The sequence below is a fragment of the Ambystoma mexicanum genome, chromosome 12 (assembly GCF_040938575.1).
Source record: "Ambystoma mexicanum isolate Mex_15411 chromosome 12, UKY_AmexF1_1, whole genome shotgun sequence".
Taxonomy (NCBI): Eukaryota; Metazoa; Chordata; class Amphibia; order Caudata; family Ambystomatidae; genus Ambystoma; species Ambystoma mexicanum.
Window position 1 is genome coordinate 1065441827 of NC_090936.1, and position 12645 is coordinate 1065454471.

General features: G+C 46.0%; 1 protein-coding gene across 1 annotated transcript in view; it reads right to left on the minus strand.

Annotated features, from left to right (window-relative positions):
* The window catches only part of LOC138514720 (collagen alpha-1(VII) chain-like), a 1453166-nt gene that overhangs the window by 191946 nt on the left and 1248575 nt on the right, over positions 1 to 12645 (minus strand). Inside the window, exons 90-92 of the mRNA XM_069630120.1 lie at positions 6987 to 7040; positions 1496 to 1549; positions 50 to 112 (exon numbers count right to left, since the gene is read on the minus strand). Of these exons, the coding sequence (XP_069486221.1) occupies positions 50 to 112; positions 1496 to 1549; positions 6987 to 7040 (171 nt within the window). The remainder of the gene's footprint in view (positions 1 to 49; positions 113 to 1495; positions 1550 to 6986; positions 7041 to 12645) is intronic.

Genomic DNA, 12645 nt, shown 5'->3' on the forward strand with positions numbered 1-12645 from the left:
CTTAGGTTCAGCAAAGATGCTCTTCTCTTAGCAATGCTTCACCACTCACCTTTGGTCCAATCAGCCCGTCGACTCCTGGTAAACCCAGTTTTCCAGGTCCGCCGATTTCTCCCTGTGTGGACAAGGAAGACAAAAATACTTTAATGGTACCAACTTCTGCCCTGCCAGCCTTGTGGTAAAGTAGTATTTGTCAAACAAAAATGTGCCTGCATGAAAAATAGAAAGATAAAGTAATAAATGACCACCTTAATTTGGGCTCTGGCACCGTAACTGGGGTTAAATCCCCTCCCACACCCCTTCACTAAGGGAATTAGAGCTATTAGCACCCTAGCTTGCTTTTAAAAATTGTTAACCCGAATGTTACCCGCCCATTTCACAAGTCTAAAAAATTAATAAAAACAAAATAGCCGCTGGAGAAAATGGATTCTTCCTTCTCCATTTTAGCCACCAACTGCTAGGAAGAGTGCGGGCAGTGGTGCAAAGATGGTCCAGAGGCCTGGGAAGCGCTTGCAGGCAGGAGGCAAGTGCTGGGAGTAGAGTGTGCTTGGGGCAGGCATGCAGGCAATGAGCCGCATCCGGGAGGGCGGTCTCGACCATCAGAGAACTGAAAGTGGGCGAAGACCATGAGGGAGGGGCCTGCGCTCTGTACCCTATGACTAGCTGAGGGCCGAAGCAACGTCACTTCCCCGGTGCCCATCTCACAGGTGCCAAATGAGAGTATTGGGCATTTGCGACTGGGAGATATGCATCGAAGGAGAATCAGCTAGCTCGTTGTTTATATAAAGTAGCAATAACGACGAGTGCATATTGTTCCTCTAATCTGGCATGTAGGCTAGGCCACAGCGGGTACAGGCTTTCTGGGCAGCACAATACATGTGTTAAAAGCTACTTGCACCCATCAGGACAAGCGCTGGCATATTCTGAGAAAATTCAAGACCCGGAAAACAGTCTATTGATCACTTTAAAGGACAAACCCTTCCAACCACAGAAGACATAATTTCAGCTCCTTCTAAAACACCTTCTGAAGATTCCTCCCAACGTTATAACCAAGTGGACACAGACATGCAATGGGTCCCGTTACGAGTGTGCCGGTGCCGTACTAACGTGCCGGTATTACTGCATACCTGCATTTTACCACACCAGCACACTCCATGTTTGCCGGTAGATTGGCGGATTTACCTCAAACTCTGAAGGAAATTTCTGATATTACCAGCCTGGTAGTACTGGTGCCGGTAATACCGGCCAATGGAATGGGGTTTTCCCCGGCGTTTCTGCAACTTGGAATCTGCCAGTAAGTCCGGCAGACCAAGTGGCAGAAACAGTATTACAGTTTTCCGCAGGCAGGATACCGGCAAACATGTAATGAGGCCCAATTTGTTTTCTTCCTTTTTGAAAATTGGAGAATACATCCAAAGGCGCTGCATAACTTGCAGCAACATTTTCAAATTTCATTCCACAAACAACCTTCCCAGTCCATGCTGTCAAAAGTACTTACCTTTATTCCTTCCACGCCGGGCGCTCCCATTCTTCCGGGAAATCCTCGGAGCCCCTGTAGACATGAGACACCTGTTAATCATCTTTGCAGACTAAACCCTGTGCATGTGTTTAAGATGCCCACACACTCCCTTTCTTATCTATGTGCCCAATGCTTTGTGTGCTAAAGAATTCACACCTGGCACAGATCAAGCACAATGACAGTACAGCAGCTTTGTCTGCTGCAATTGTTTGGTGCTTGTTCATTACAGGAAGCTGTCACTTTGCAATCAGAGATCTCTGATATTATGATGATTACTGTGTCACACATGATTCCCGGACAGGGATAGGGAGGAATATTGTGCCCAGGAAAAAATATTTTGATCAAGAATATTTTCCAAGTGGAATACTGTGTGCCACTAATGAATATTTTGTTCATGTTAAATGTTGTCTTGAGGGTATTAAGGAATGGTATTGGATATGTGCACTTGCCTCACACACTATAGACAACTAAATTAAAAAAAAGCATCTTAGGAATACTGCGCCTGGAAACATACTGTCCCCCAAAGACCCTGAAACAGCATGCCATAAACAGTAATGCCATCAGAAAAAAAACTGTGATAGGAGAGAGAATGCCCACCTAGAATAGTAAGGAACTAGCCATAAAATATGAAGCTTATCAGAAGGACTGTGTCTTGAGATAGGATGTCCATCAGAAATAGTGTGTGAATATTTAGAGCAAGAATGCTATGGCCAAGATAAACACTGTCAATGGATAAACTGTTGACTGGAAGAACTGTGTACAGGACGAACGCTACACACATAACTGGCATACTGTGCCCTAAAAAATACAGACCTTCAGGAAAACTGTTCCAAGAGGTATAGAGCTCCTCGCAAACAGTACATGTATTATGATAGGAAATACTATATATACTGCATCCCAGAAATGGTAACTGCACTCCTGTGTCATGAAATGAATGCCCTCACAATGCTATGATGTGGAGTACTGCCCTTCAAATCGGTTCTATGTAATTTCATCGCAGGATGTTTTTTCGCAGGGTTTTTTACTGCAGATTTTTCAATGAAAAAAACTCATCAAATTTTTTCTTTTTTCTTTTAGGCGGCCCCCCCCTCCAAAACCCCCTTCCACTTTAATTTTTGTTATACGATCCTGAACACCCACACCCCAAATATATATTATTCCAACCCCCCTAAAAAATTAGATGAGTTTTTTTTGTTAAAATATTTGTGGTAAAAAACCAGTGAAAAAACATCCTGCGATGAAATTAAATCGAGTAGCGGGTGATTGCAGCTGTTTGCAGGTAGGTGACTGTGCCTTGGGAGGGATGCAGCTATCTTCATCAAGATGGAGTGCCATGCGTAACTGTGAGTCATTGCTGATTGCTTGTTTTGTTGACAGAGTCCCAGTGCTGTCGTGCAGCTCTACGAGAGTACTTTATCTGCGAGCTCAGAGCATTCTTGGGTCTCCTCATGTGACTCAGAGATGCCCCTACCTGCCTCCCTGGTGTGCAAATATTACTCGAGGGGTGGGTTAGGTCATTCAAAACACAGGTGGGAAGAGCAAGTCTTCAGTGCCTTTCAGAAGGCAAAGTGATGCTCTATGCGTCGAATGCTAAGAGAGATAGAGTTCTATATTGTGGGTGCTTGGACGGAGAAGGAGGATTCCCTGATGCTGAGCAATTTAGCAGAAGGGATGATCAAGAGGGGAACTGTACCTGATCTCAAGTTTCTGTTGGGTCTGTAGGGGGTGAGCTTGTGTTGCAGGAATTCTGGGCTTCTGCTGTGCAGAGCACGGTGGGTGATGCACATAGCCTTGAAGGTGGACTGTCGTCTGACAGGGAACTAGTGCAGGGCACAGAGGGCAGGTGTGATGTGCTCTCTCGGGCATAATGCCAGGAGGAGCCAGGCTGCAGTGTTGTTGATCTGTTGGAGTTTCCTGAGTTAAGATGCTGGGGCACCCAGGTATAGGGAGTTGGCATAGTCTAGGCGAGAGAGGATGATGGTCATGATTGCAGCAAGTCTATGAGGATAGGAGAGGTAGGCGAAGATGCATCGGAGAATGCATAGGTGTAGATTGCATGATTTAGACACAGAGTTGATGTGATGTGAAAGTGTCAGATCTGCGTCTATGATGCATTCTGGGTCCTTTACTGTGTTGGAGGTGGGGTGGAGGGTGTAGGGAGGTCGCCAAGGGGTGGGTTGGGGGAAGAGGGCGGTGGTGGGGTTGGATGTGTCTTTTGGAATCTTAAAGATGATTTGGGTGTCGTCTGCGTAGTTGTAGCCATACAGGCAGTGTAAGCCGATTAGAGCAGGGGTGATAGAGGTATGGATTCATACCCTCTTGGACGGGCTCCAGGAGTCTGTGTCGATGGACCTGCTGCAGCCAGTCTCTCTTGTGTCAGTACTTTTTTTCATTGTGCTAGTTTTTGCAAGGCTTGTTCAAACTTGATGAATTTTGCCCTAATATCCCTTTAATTGCATGAAGCATGATGAGGAGGTATCCATCAGTGCTTCAGAACCTTCAGCCATTTGTAGCAGGCACATGTGTGTCTTCCTCATTCTTCATTGTCATCCTTAAGAATATTTATTTATTCATATATATAAAGCACTCACACAGCCCAGGGGCATCAACGCGCTGTTACAGGAAGATGTCTTAGTTGCAACACAGAGCTGGGCATTGGTTACATTGGCCTGCATACATGTATTATTCACAATATTTAGGTAAGAGGCTTGATTACACTCGCCTTTCTGGGTTACATCGTTCTAGCTGCAGGGTTACATTTGAGCTCCGGTAGTACAGAATAACCTTTAACAAACAGTCTGTTTTTGATAGCCTTGCGGAAGGCGAGATGTGAGGCAAGGAGTTCCAGTGTCTGGAGGCAATGAATGGGAAGCTAACGCCACCACCTCTTGCACATTTAATTTTTGGGACCGGCACTAGACTGGCATAAGGGGTTGTAATGGGTCTTCCCGCCGGCAGCAGGAGGATTCTGTGTAAAAGGTAGGGAGGAGCGGCATGGTAACTGCATCTATGCGTGATGGCAAGTGTCTTGAACAGGATGTGTTGGCAGACAGGCAGCCAGTGTGCTTGTTGTCTGGCTACAGAGATATGCTCCCTTTTGGAGATGCCGATATCTAAGTGTTCAGCATTTTGGGCATCTTCGTCAAACCTTCGACTTGCAGGATGGTCATGCTTTTATTTTTACTGGCACCATCATGCCCAACTGCTTTCCTCCCTTCGGGGCCTTGTAGCATTTTTGTTTCATGTGTATCGTCGTTAATGGCTCTTTTTTATTGGGGATTCGTGCTTTTGACACCATGTTTGCTTTAGCTCATTTGTGCAGTCATTTCTACCACCTGATGTGCAGATTACTCTGCTCACCTTTCGGTTAACTTATCGTTCCCTTTCTGTGCGGGGTTAATGCATGGTGTGACTTCTTGGGAGCACTGCGGGAAGCTTTAACCGGGCCAGTGCCCTTCCCCACATGGTGGTTAACACCCACACCCAACTCTAAAGTCGCAACAGACTCAATCTCCTGGCCAGCTCTAGCTGACTGATGCCATCTTTGTCTCAACCTGTTTGGCCAAGGCTAGTATTTACGACCACATCAAAGCGTCCGACCTCCTGGCCTCTATGTTGTAGGCCTTTTGTGTTTTTAGGGTCTTTAGCTTGGATTGTATGCAAACAAGACCCATCCTCTCCTCCTGAACCCATGGAATTGAGCAATTGCAATCATGGTGCCTGTCTATCCACAGGAACAGAGGACTGAAAGATGGGCCAAACTTTAATGGCGTCCTGTCCATGGTGTCTCAACCATATATACAAGGCAAAGTTGAAATCAACAAAAATAATTATTCCTTCTCATACTGTCTCCCGGCAGCACGATTTTCTATGTCTGCCTGTATTGAGGAGTCATCAATGCCATATTTGTTCTCTGCTCCTGCTCTTTGTGACCTAAACTAATGGTGGAAACAAACTAACAGACACTGCAGGACTATTAACCTACGGTGGCCAACTGTCTCTAGTCTGGAGAATGTGGAACATCTAGTTGCGTCATATCTTGAACCCAAAGGACAGTTACGCTTCACGGCAGACCGTATTGACATCGGTATTGAAGATACACGCCCATTGAGCACAGACTGGCAGAACATGGTCCCTGAAGATGGACACATCGTCCAAAATTGCATTGCACCTAATTGCATGCTTTCTGCCTGTGTTCATTATGTTTGTGTTAACTATAAATCATGTTCTGTTTCTTATCACATATGAATACAAAGACATGAGATACTATATTTAGACGGTGATCTGGTACGTCACACGGCAACGTCACAATAGTATCACCAACGACAGTAACCTAGATCCCGAGTTGTCGCAGCAGTAGTAGTAGAAGATTAGAAGTTATAAATTAGGGGAGGGGGTGGGAGGATTACGGGTATGTTCTTAAAAGATGCTGACTCTGCCCAAAGCCACGCTGGCGCATCCCGCAGTGGGCAATGAAGGACTTTGGCGGCGACCTCCAATACGTACGAGGGGAGGGGGGAGGTCCAGGGGGATCACTCAATTTGATTTGGGAAATGTTTTTCTTCAATTTGAGTTGGGAAATGTATTCTTCTTTGTGTATCATGTAATATGTTGTTTATGCAAAAATCCTCCAATAAACAGAAGTTACCAAAAAAAAGAAAATATACTAAACACCAAAAAAAAATAAAAGTCATGAGATACTAACAACTTGAGTATTATATTTCATGAATTAATGCATGTATTGACATGTGGACTCCTTCCAAGTACCTGGCTAACTAGCCAGGACCAAAGTGTGGATTTCAATGTATTTATATATGCCATTAGCTTTTCTAAAACATTATTTATAACGAAAGTTACTCGACCCGGACAAGGGTTCTTATGGTTGCAACGTCTACCCAGACTTTCCCAGGGTCCTCATTTCTTCGGCAACTGAAAGAAAAACCTGCCATGCAGACAGTTTTTAAAAAAAATGATCCCAATTTATATTTGATGGGAACATTCATTTTTCTGGTGGACACATACATGAATAATGTTGCTATTTGAATACATAGTTCAGTGAATGCTAAAGGTCTAATTTCAGCTCAACTAGTTGTAAAAAAGTGCCTTGAATTGTGTAATTTGCAATAATTTCAGGAAATATTGTGTCTCGTGATGTTACAAACTCCAGTGTCTAGCTCGATCACCATGCTCTCTCAAACACCTCATGTCTGCTTTTGAGCACCCCCCCTGAATTTGGTGAAATGGGGTATTGCATACCCCAATGTCCATCAATATGAAGAGCTTTGTGGGTGGAATGCATGTAATCCTGATCGCTGTAAAGAGCATCCTAGCCCTTACCTTGTGGTAGAAATGTTTTCAGAAAAAAATCCCCAAAAGAAGAAAAAGTATCTTTTGCCAGAGTTGAGGAACTGTATAACAGAAAGAGGACTTCGGGGTTAAATTGTTTTCAGTTGTTGACTTCATACCTTACCTTGTCACCTTTTTGTCCAACGTCACCATCTAGACCAGGCTCTCCCTTGTCCCCCTAAAAAGACACAAATCAATCCATGAAATATTGCCAATTCCATATGATGTGCAAGTGGACAATAAGGTCCCTTGGTACCGTCAGGGCAAAGGTCAAGAGAGGTTAATTTCACAGATCGAGCATGAAAACCTGGACTTTTCACAGTGACTCGAGAGGTAATATCAATGGGGATTGTTATCTACGAGGGGAACCATGGTTTCCAGTGAGACACCGGCAAGGAAGAAGTCTCTGCAATGCATCATGGGTACAAGAAGCTGGTACAGGGATGAGCACATGCACATCATGCTTTGATTCAGATGGATGAGTGGGATCCACCCGCCATAACTTAATAATGTAGATCACACAACGTGTTTGGGATTAAATGGCTACTAGCAACGATTTGATTTTCTTTTATGCTTTAGTATTTATTAGCATCATTATTAAATAAAAATGTATTTTTGTTTAAAAAAGTATGCATTTAGATATGAATGCAGATGTTTTTTAGCATAAGTGTTTTTCTATTAGCAATGATTTGATTTTGTTTTATGCTTTAGTATTTATTAACATCATTATACATTAAAATCTATTTTTGGTATTAGTACCCGGCGAGAGTCAAGCAGAATGCAACACGCATTCTGATTGGCTCTCGCCGGGTCCTTACCCGGCAGAGAATCCTTCGATTCTCGGCCGGGACTCCAGCTGCCTTGTCCTCGGCGGGGAGGGGGGGTCGTGGCAGCCCCTAAGCCAATGAGGAGGCTCGAAGCGGGGCCATCCCTGCTCCGAGCCTCCCCACGGCTGAGAGGCAGCCTCCGCCCCCCGCTGGGGACTTTTTTTGTTTTTTTCCCTCCCTCCTCCCTAACCCACCCCACTTACCTTCTTGCTCCTGCGTCCCTGGTGAGGGACGATGGCAGCCTCCAGCAGTGTGGAGACTCTGCGCCTCCACACAGCTGGAGGCTTCCATCGCCCCCTGGCAGGGACGAAGGTACGTTGTTTTTTTTTTTCTCCCCCTTCCCCTCCCTTCCGGCCTCCCAAAACCACTTACCTTCTGCTTCTTTTTTTTTCAGGAGCAGACGCGCTGGGAACACTTGTGCTCCCAGCACATCCGCTCCCGAAGGCCGCCACGGAAAGAGAAAACAGACTCCCGTTTTCCCTTTCCCGGCGGCCATTTTCTTGGTTGTTTTTTTTTTTCTGTCCCGAAACGCCGCGGCCTTTCGGGACAGAAAAAAATGCTTTTAGTGCCCCGGTCACGCATATAATGCGGGCCGGGGTACTAATAGCAATATGACCCTCGCGGCGGGGGCATTACCGACTCAGGTAATGCCCCGGGGCCTTCGTTAAGGCCCTCGCTTCGCTCAGGCCTATAACTATGGGCCCCGGGGCATTACCTGAGTCGGTAATGCCCCCGCCGCGAGGGTCATATTGCTTAATTAGTACCCGGCGAGAGTTAACAAGAATGTAAAACACATTCTGATTGGCTCTCGCTGGGGCATTACCCAGCCAAGAATCCCTCGGCCGTGATTCCACTACTATGTCCATGGCGGCGGGCATGGCAGCCCCTCAGCCAATGAGGAGGCTTGAAGCGGGGCCATCCCCACTCCGAGCCCCCACGCGGCTGGAGGCTGCCATCGTCCCGCGCCGGGGATTCAGGTATGTTTTTTCTTTTTTTTCTTTTTCCTCCCTCCCAACCCCACTTACCTTCTTATCTGTTTTTTTTCCCGAGAGCGAACGCCCTGGGAACACTTCTGTTCCCAGCACGTCCACTCCCGATGGCCGCCATGGAAAGGGAAAACGGACTCTGTTTTTCACTTCTCTGGCAACCATTTTCTTTGTAATTTTTTTTTTCTGTTCCGAAACGCAGCAGCATTTTGGGACAAAAAAAGATGCTTTTAGTAGCCCGGCCATGTGGGCCGGGGTACTAATAGCAATATGCCACTTGCCGTGGGGGCATTACTGAGGCAGTAATGCCCGCGCAGCTCGGGGCATATTGCTTAAATATTGTCTCTTATTATTTGGTTCGGGGTTTCTGCTGGTGCCATTCCCATTGATCGCTTGAGTAGTGAGTTTTGATGATTGATGGTTTGAATTTATCCCACGTGACACCAGCTTCCCTGTTGTTTTATTGGAATTAAATGGCTGCAGATTTATTTGAAGCTGGCCAAAGCACTACTTATCCCTAAGGCAAGTATCAAAACCCAATTTAAAAGAAAGGAACCTGGCCAATCAGAGTGTGTTCCCTTAACATTCTCATGAAATGAAACTGCCACCAGGCCCCCCATCACACACTGCCACAATAAATACAAAATGGCCATACGCAAAACCAAAGCAGCACATGTACTCCTAGCTGCCACCAATCGCACACAGAAACTTTTCCATCTCGTCAAGTCACTCTCCAAAACACCATCCACACCCAATCCACTGCAGTATGTAACTCCCTCATGGACTATTGTAACTCTAAAATACACATCATCAGACAAGCCCTCCCCTCTGCAGTCCAACTCCCACCCTACACTCCCAAACCTCCCAACACATGGGACACATTCGATCCCATCAACCAAGACACCTTCATCAAACTCGCATCCAAAGCAAAACTAGCACATTCCTGGATGCCACATGGCCACCTTACGTTACATACTACTGCATCCCCACCCTGACTCCTCACAGGCAAAGCACCACCAGTGCCAGGCGCTACCATTGCACAATCCCCTCCACACTCAAAAGAGGACACATTTCCATCCTTCTCAAGAAACAATCCCTCGAAGACATACACCCTAACAACTACTATCCCATCAATCTTCTATTGTGACACACCAGAATCATATAATGCTTTGTCAGGAGACAACTCCATTAAAACATCAGCTCAAACAAACTCCTTCCAATCAGACTTTCGACCCAGCCACAGCACCAAGACCACAACACTTCTCATCTTGAGTGCCTGTAAACATCACTGACAAATGACAAACAGCTCTACCTGTACTCACAGACCTATCCACATCCTTTGACCCCCATCGACCATACCATTCTCCTAAATATCCTATGCCGAAGGATGAAACTCTCAGACACTGTTCTCGAATGGTTTCATCTCCTTCCTCACTGACAGGACAGAACAGAGCACACTTTGCCTCCATGCCTCCTAACGATCCAATCCAACCCTAGTCAAACTTCCTCCCTCATCTACCATCCTCCTAAACCTATATGTTGAACCCCTCGGTTAGATCCTTTGCAACCACAATGTCCATTTTCACCAATACACAGATGACCCACAAATATACATCCAAATCTCCTCAACCTCATACCGTCACAACCTCGAAAGCTGTCTCTCTACTATCACCACCTGAATGGCCTCCCACTTCCTGCAACTCAACCCTTCTGAAATGAACTATCTTCTAATTTCCCTCCCCTCCCACCCAAGTACAGACCTAACCTCCCCCTGGGTGAAAGAACTCACCATGGACACTAGTGTTATGATCGTGAAGACGAATCATCCCGTTTTTACCTACTTCAAGATGGCCGCACCAGGGTGTGACAGAAGACCCAGCAACGGTCTAGTTGCTCCTCCTATTCGAGCAACGCAGGATCCGGAAGTCACTTCCTCTTCGGTATATCAGCCGGGAGATCCTGAGGATCAGTGCGTTGCTACTCTCATAGGAGTACCCAAACGCTTACTGCCTACCTACAGCCTTCAGCAAATATCCAGAGCGAGGCATCTGAAACCGAAATCTCCAAGATACGCCCTCTTTGTGCGCGACTTATCACGGTTTGGTCTTTCGTTCCCTTGGCAGGTAGACATTCCATCTAGTTCCATTCTCTTGCCAGTATCCATTATATTCTACACGGTTTAAGTAGCGTACTTGTTGTTACAGCTCAGTCCTCTACATTCGAAAAGCCGGTTCTTTGCCTCAGACAGTTGTATGCCTACACGTAAGGGACATATCCTCTTTTTCTGTCTTATTCTCCTTCAACCTGTATCCCTTCTAATCTTGTGTTTACCTCTACAGTATTGAGAACATACGGACTCTTCTTTCCCTGATACTAGACGTTTCTGTCTAGACATTCTTATGGTACTTTTCGATCTTTTCAGTACACTAGTACTCCTGGCTGTGTCCTGTTACTCTTTCCACCCTGAAGCTGATTCCTGTGTCTTTATTTTCAATACCTCTTCAGCATCAAAACAGCAAGTAAGGAAACATCAGAAATTCGAGACGGATCTCCAGTCCCTTCCTGCCCGTCTCGGTTAAACAACGCTCCCCAGCAGCTCTTCCCAGGGTTTTTTCCCCCGTGAGGGTTTCCCTGTTATCCCTCCGGTGGCCAAGTGTTTAAACTGGGCTCCGGAGGGGTTTCCAGGGGGATTTCTATAATCTGCTGGGAAACCGATTGATATTCCACACTTCTTTCTGAAAACCTCCTATACCCGATTGGAAAGGATCCAACCATTCATCCAGGTTCAGGTAGGAGATTCTACGTCCCATTTTGTTGCAATATATAAAGGCTGAATCATTTCAGAAAACAAGGTTGTCTTGATTATAAAAGTTAGCAACGCCCGATAAGTTCAGAAGCTACTGCCTTTAGTTATTACAGCAAAGAGCTGAGGAATCTCTCTAAATGAATCCCCAACAACAACAGCAGATCCAACAGTTAATTGCTGCTGTTCAATCCTTAACCACTGAGGTTCAGCAACTCCAGCAGGAGAATGCTGCCCTAAGGCAAAATCAACAGCAGGCAGCACAACAGACTGCACAACAGGTAGGTCAGCAAGTAGCACAACATGCTGCTGCTTCTCGTATTCCTCACTGTTCTGAGGTCCCTCCAGGACCCCTTCCAGGAGGACAATTCGATGGGAATCCACACAAGGTGAAGGAATTTTTAGATTCCGGTACCGTACAATTTGCATTCAAAAATGCTTTTTTTCATACTGATAGGGACCGCGTGGGTTACATGGTATCCCAAATGACTGGTCCAGCATTAGCCTGGGCTACACCTCTAATTACCAGCAACAATCCCATATTAGACTCTTATATGGCTTTTTGTAATAGTATACGTACGATGTTTGGCCGACAAGAAATCCGAGTGGCTTCCCAGGAACACTTACTGGACTTGAAGCAGGGGAACTTAGACATACTGGCATATATAACCAAGTTTAAACAGATGGCCAGTGAAACTACCTGGTCTGACGACGCTCAGGTAACGATCTTTAGGAGAGGGTTGTCAGAAGAATTAAAGGATGAAGTATCCAGGGTCCCACGCCCTACATCTCTGACTGAGTTCATCGCTTTGGTTCTTCAAATTGACTATCGAATGAAGGAACGCATGTGTGAAAGAAGGAAAGGACGATTGCCTCGTTTTTCTACTAGTTCTAGCCTTCCTTCCTCTCCACGGGTTTCTCCTGCTGAGGAACCTATGCAACTGGGTACCACGGCCAGGGGTCCCCTTTCTCCCGAAGAATGGATTCGAAGGAGATCCCTTGGTCTATGCATGTATTGTGGTTCCAATACCCACACCGTACAGGAGTGCCCAATTACACCACCAAGGAGATCGGGAAACGCCAGCGCCTGGCCGTAAGGGGAACCACGGTTTGGGATCCTAAGATAGAGCAAGGTTCCTCAAAAATTATTCACTCCTCTATGTGCAC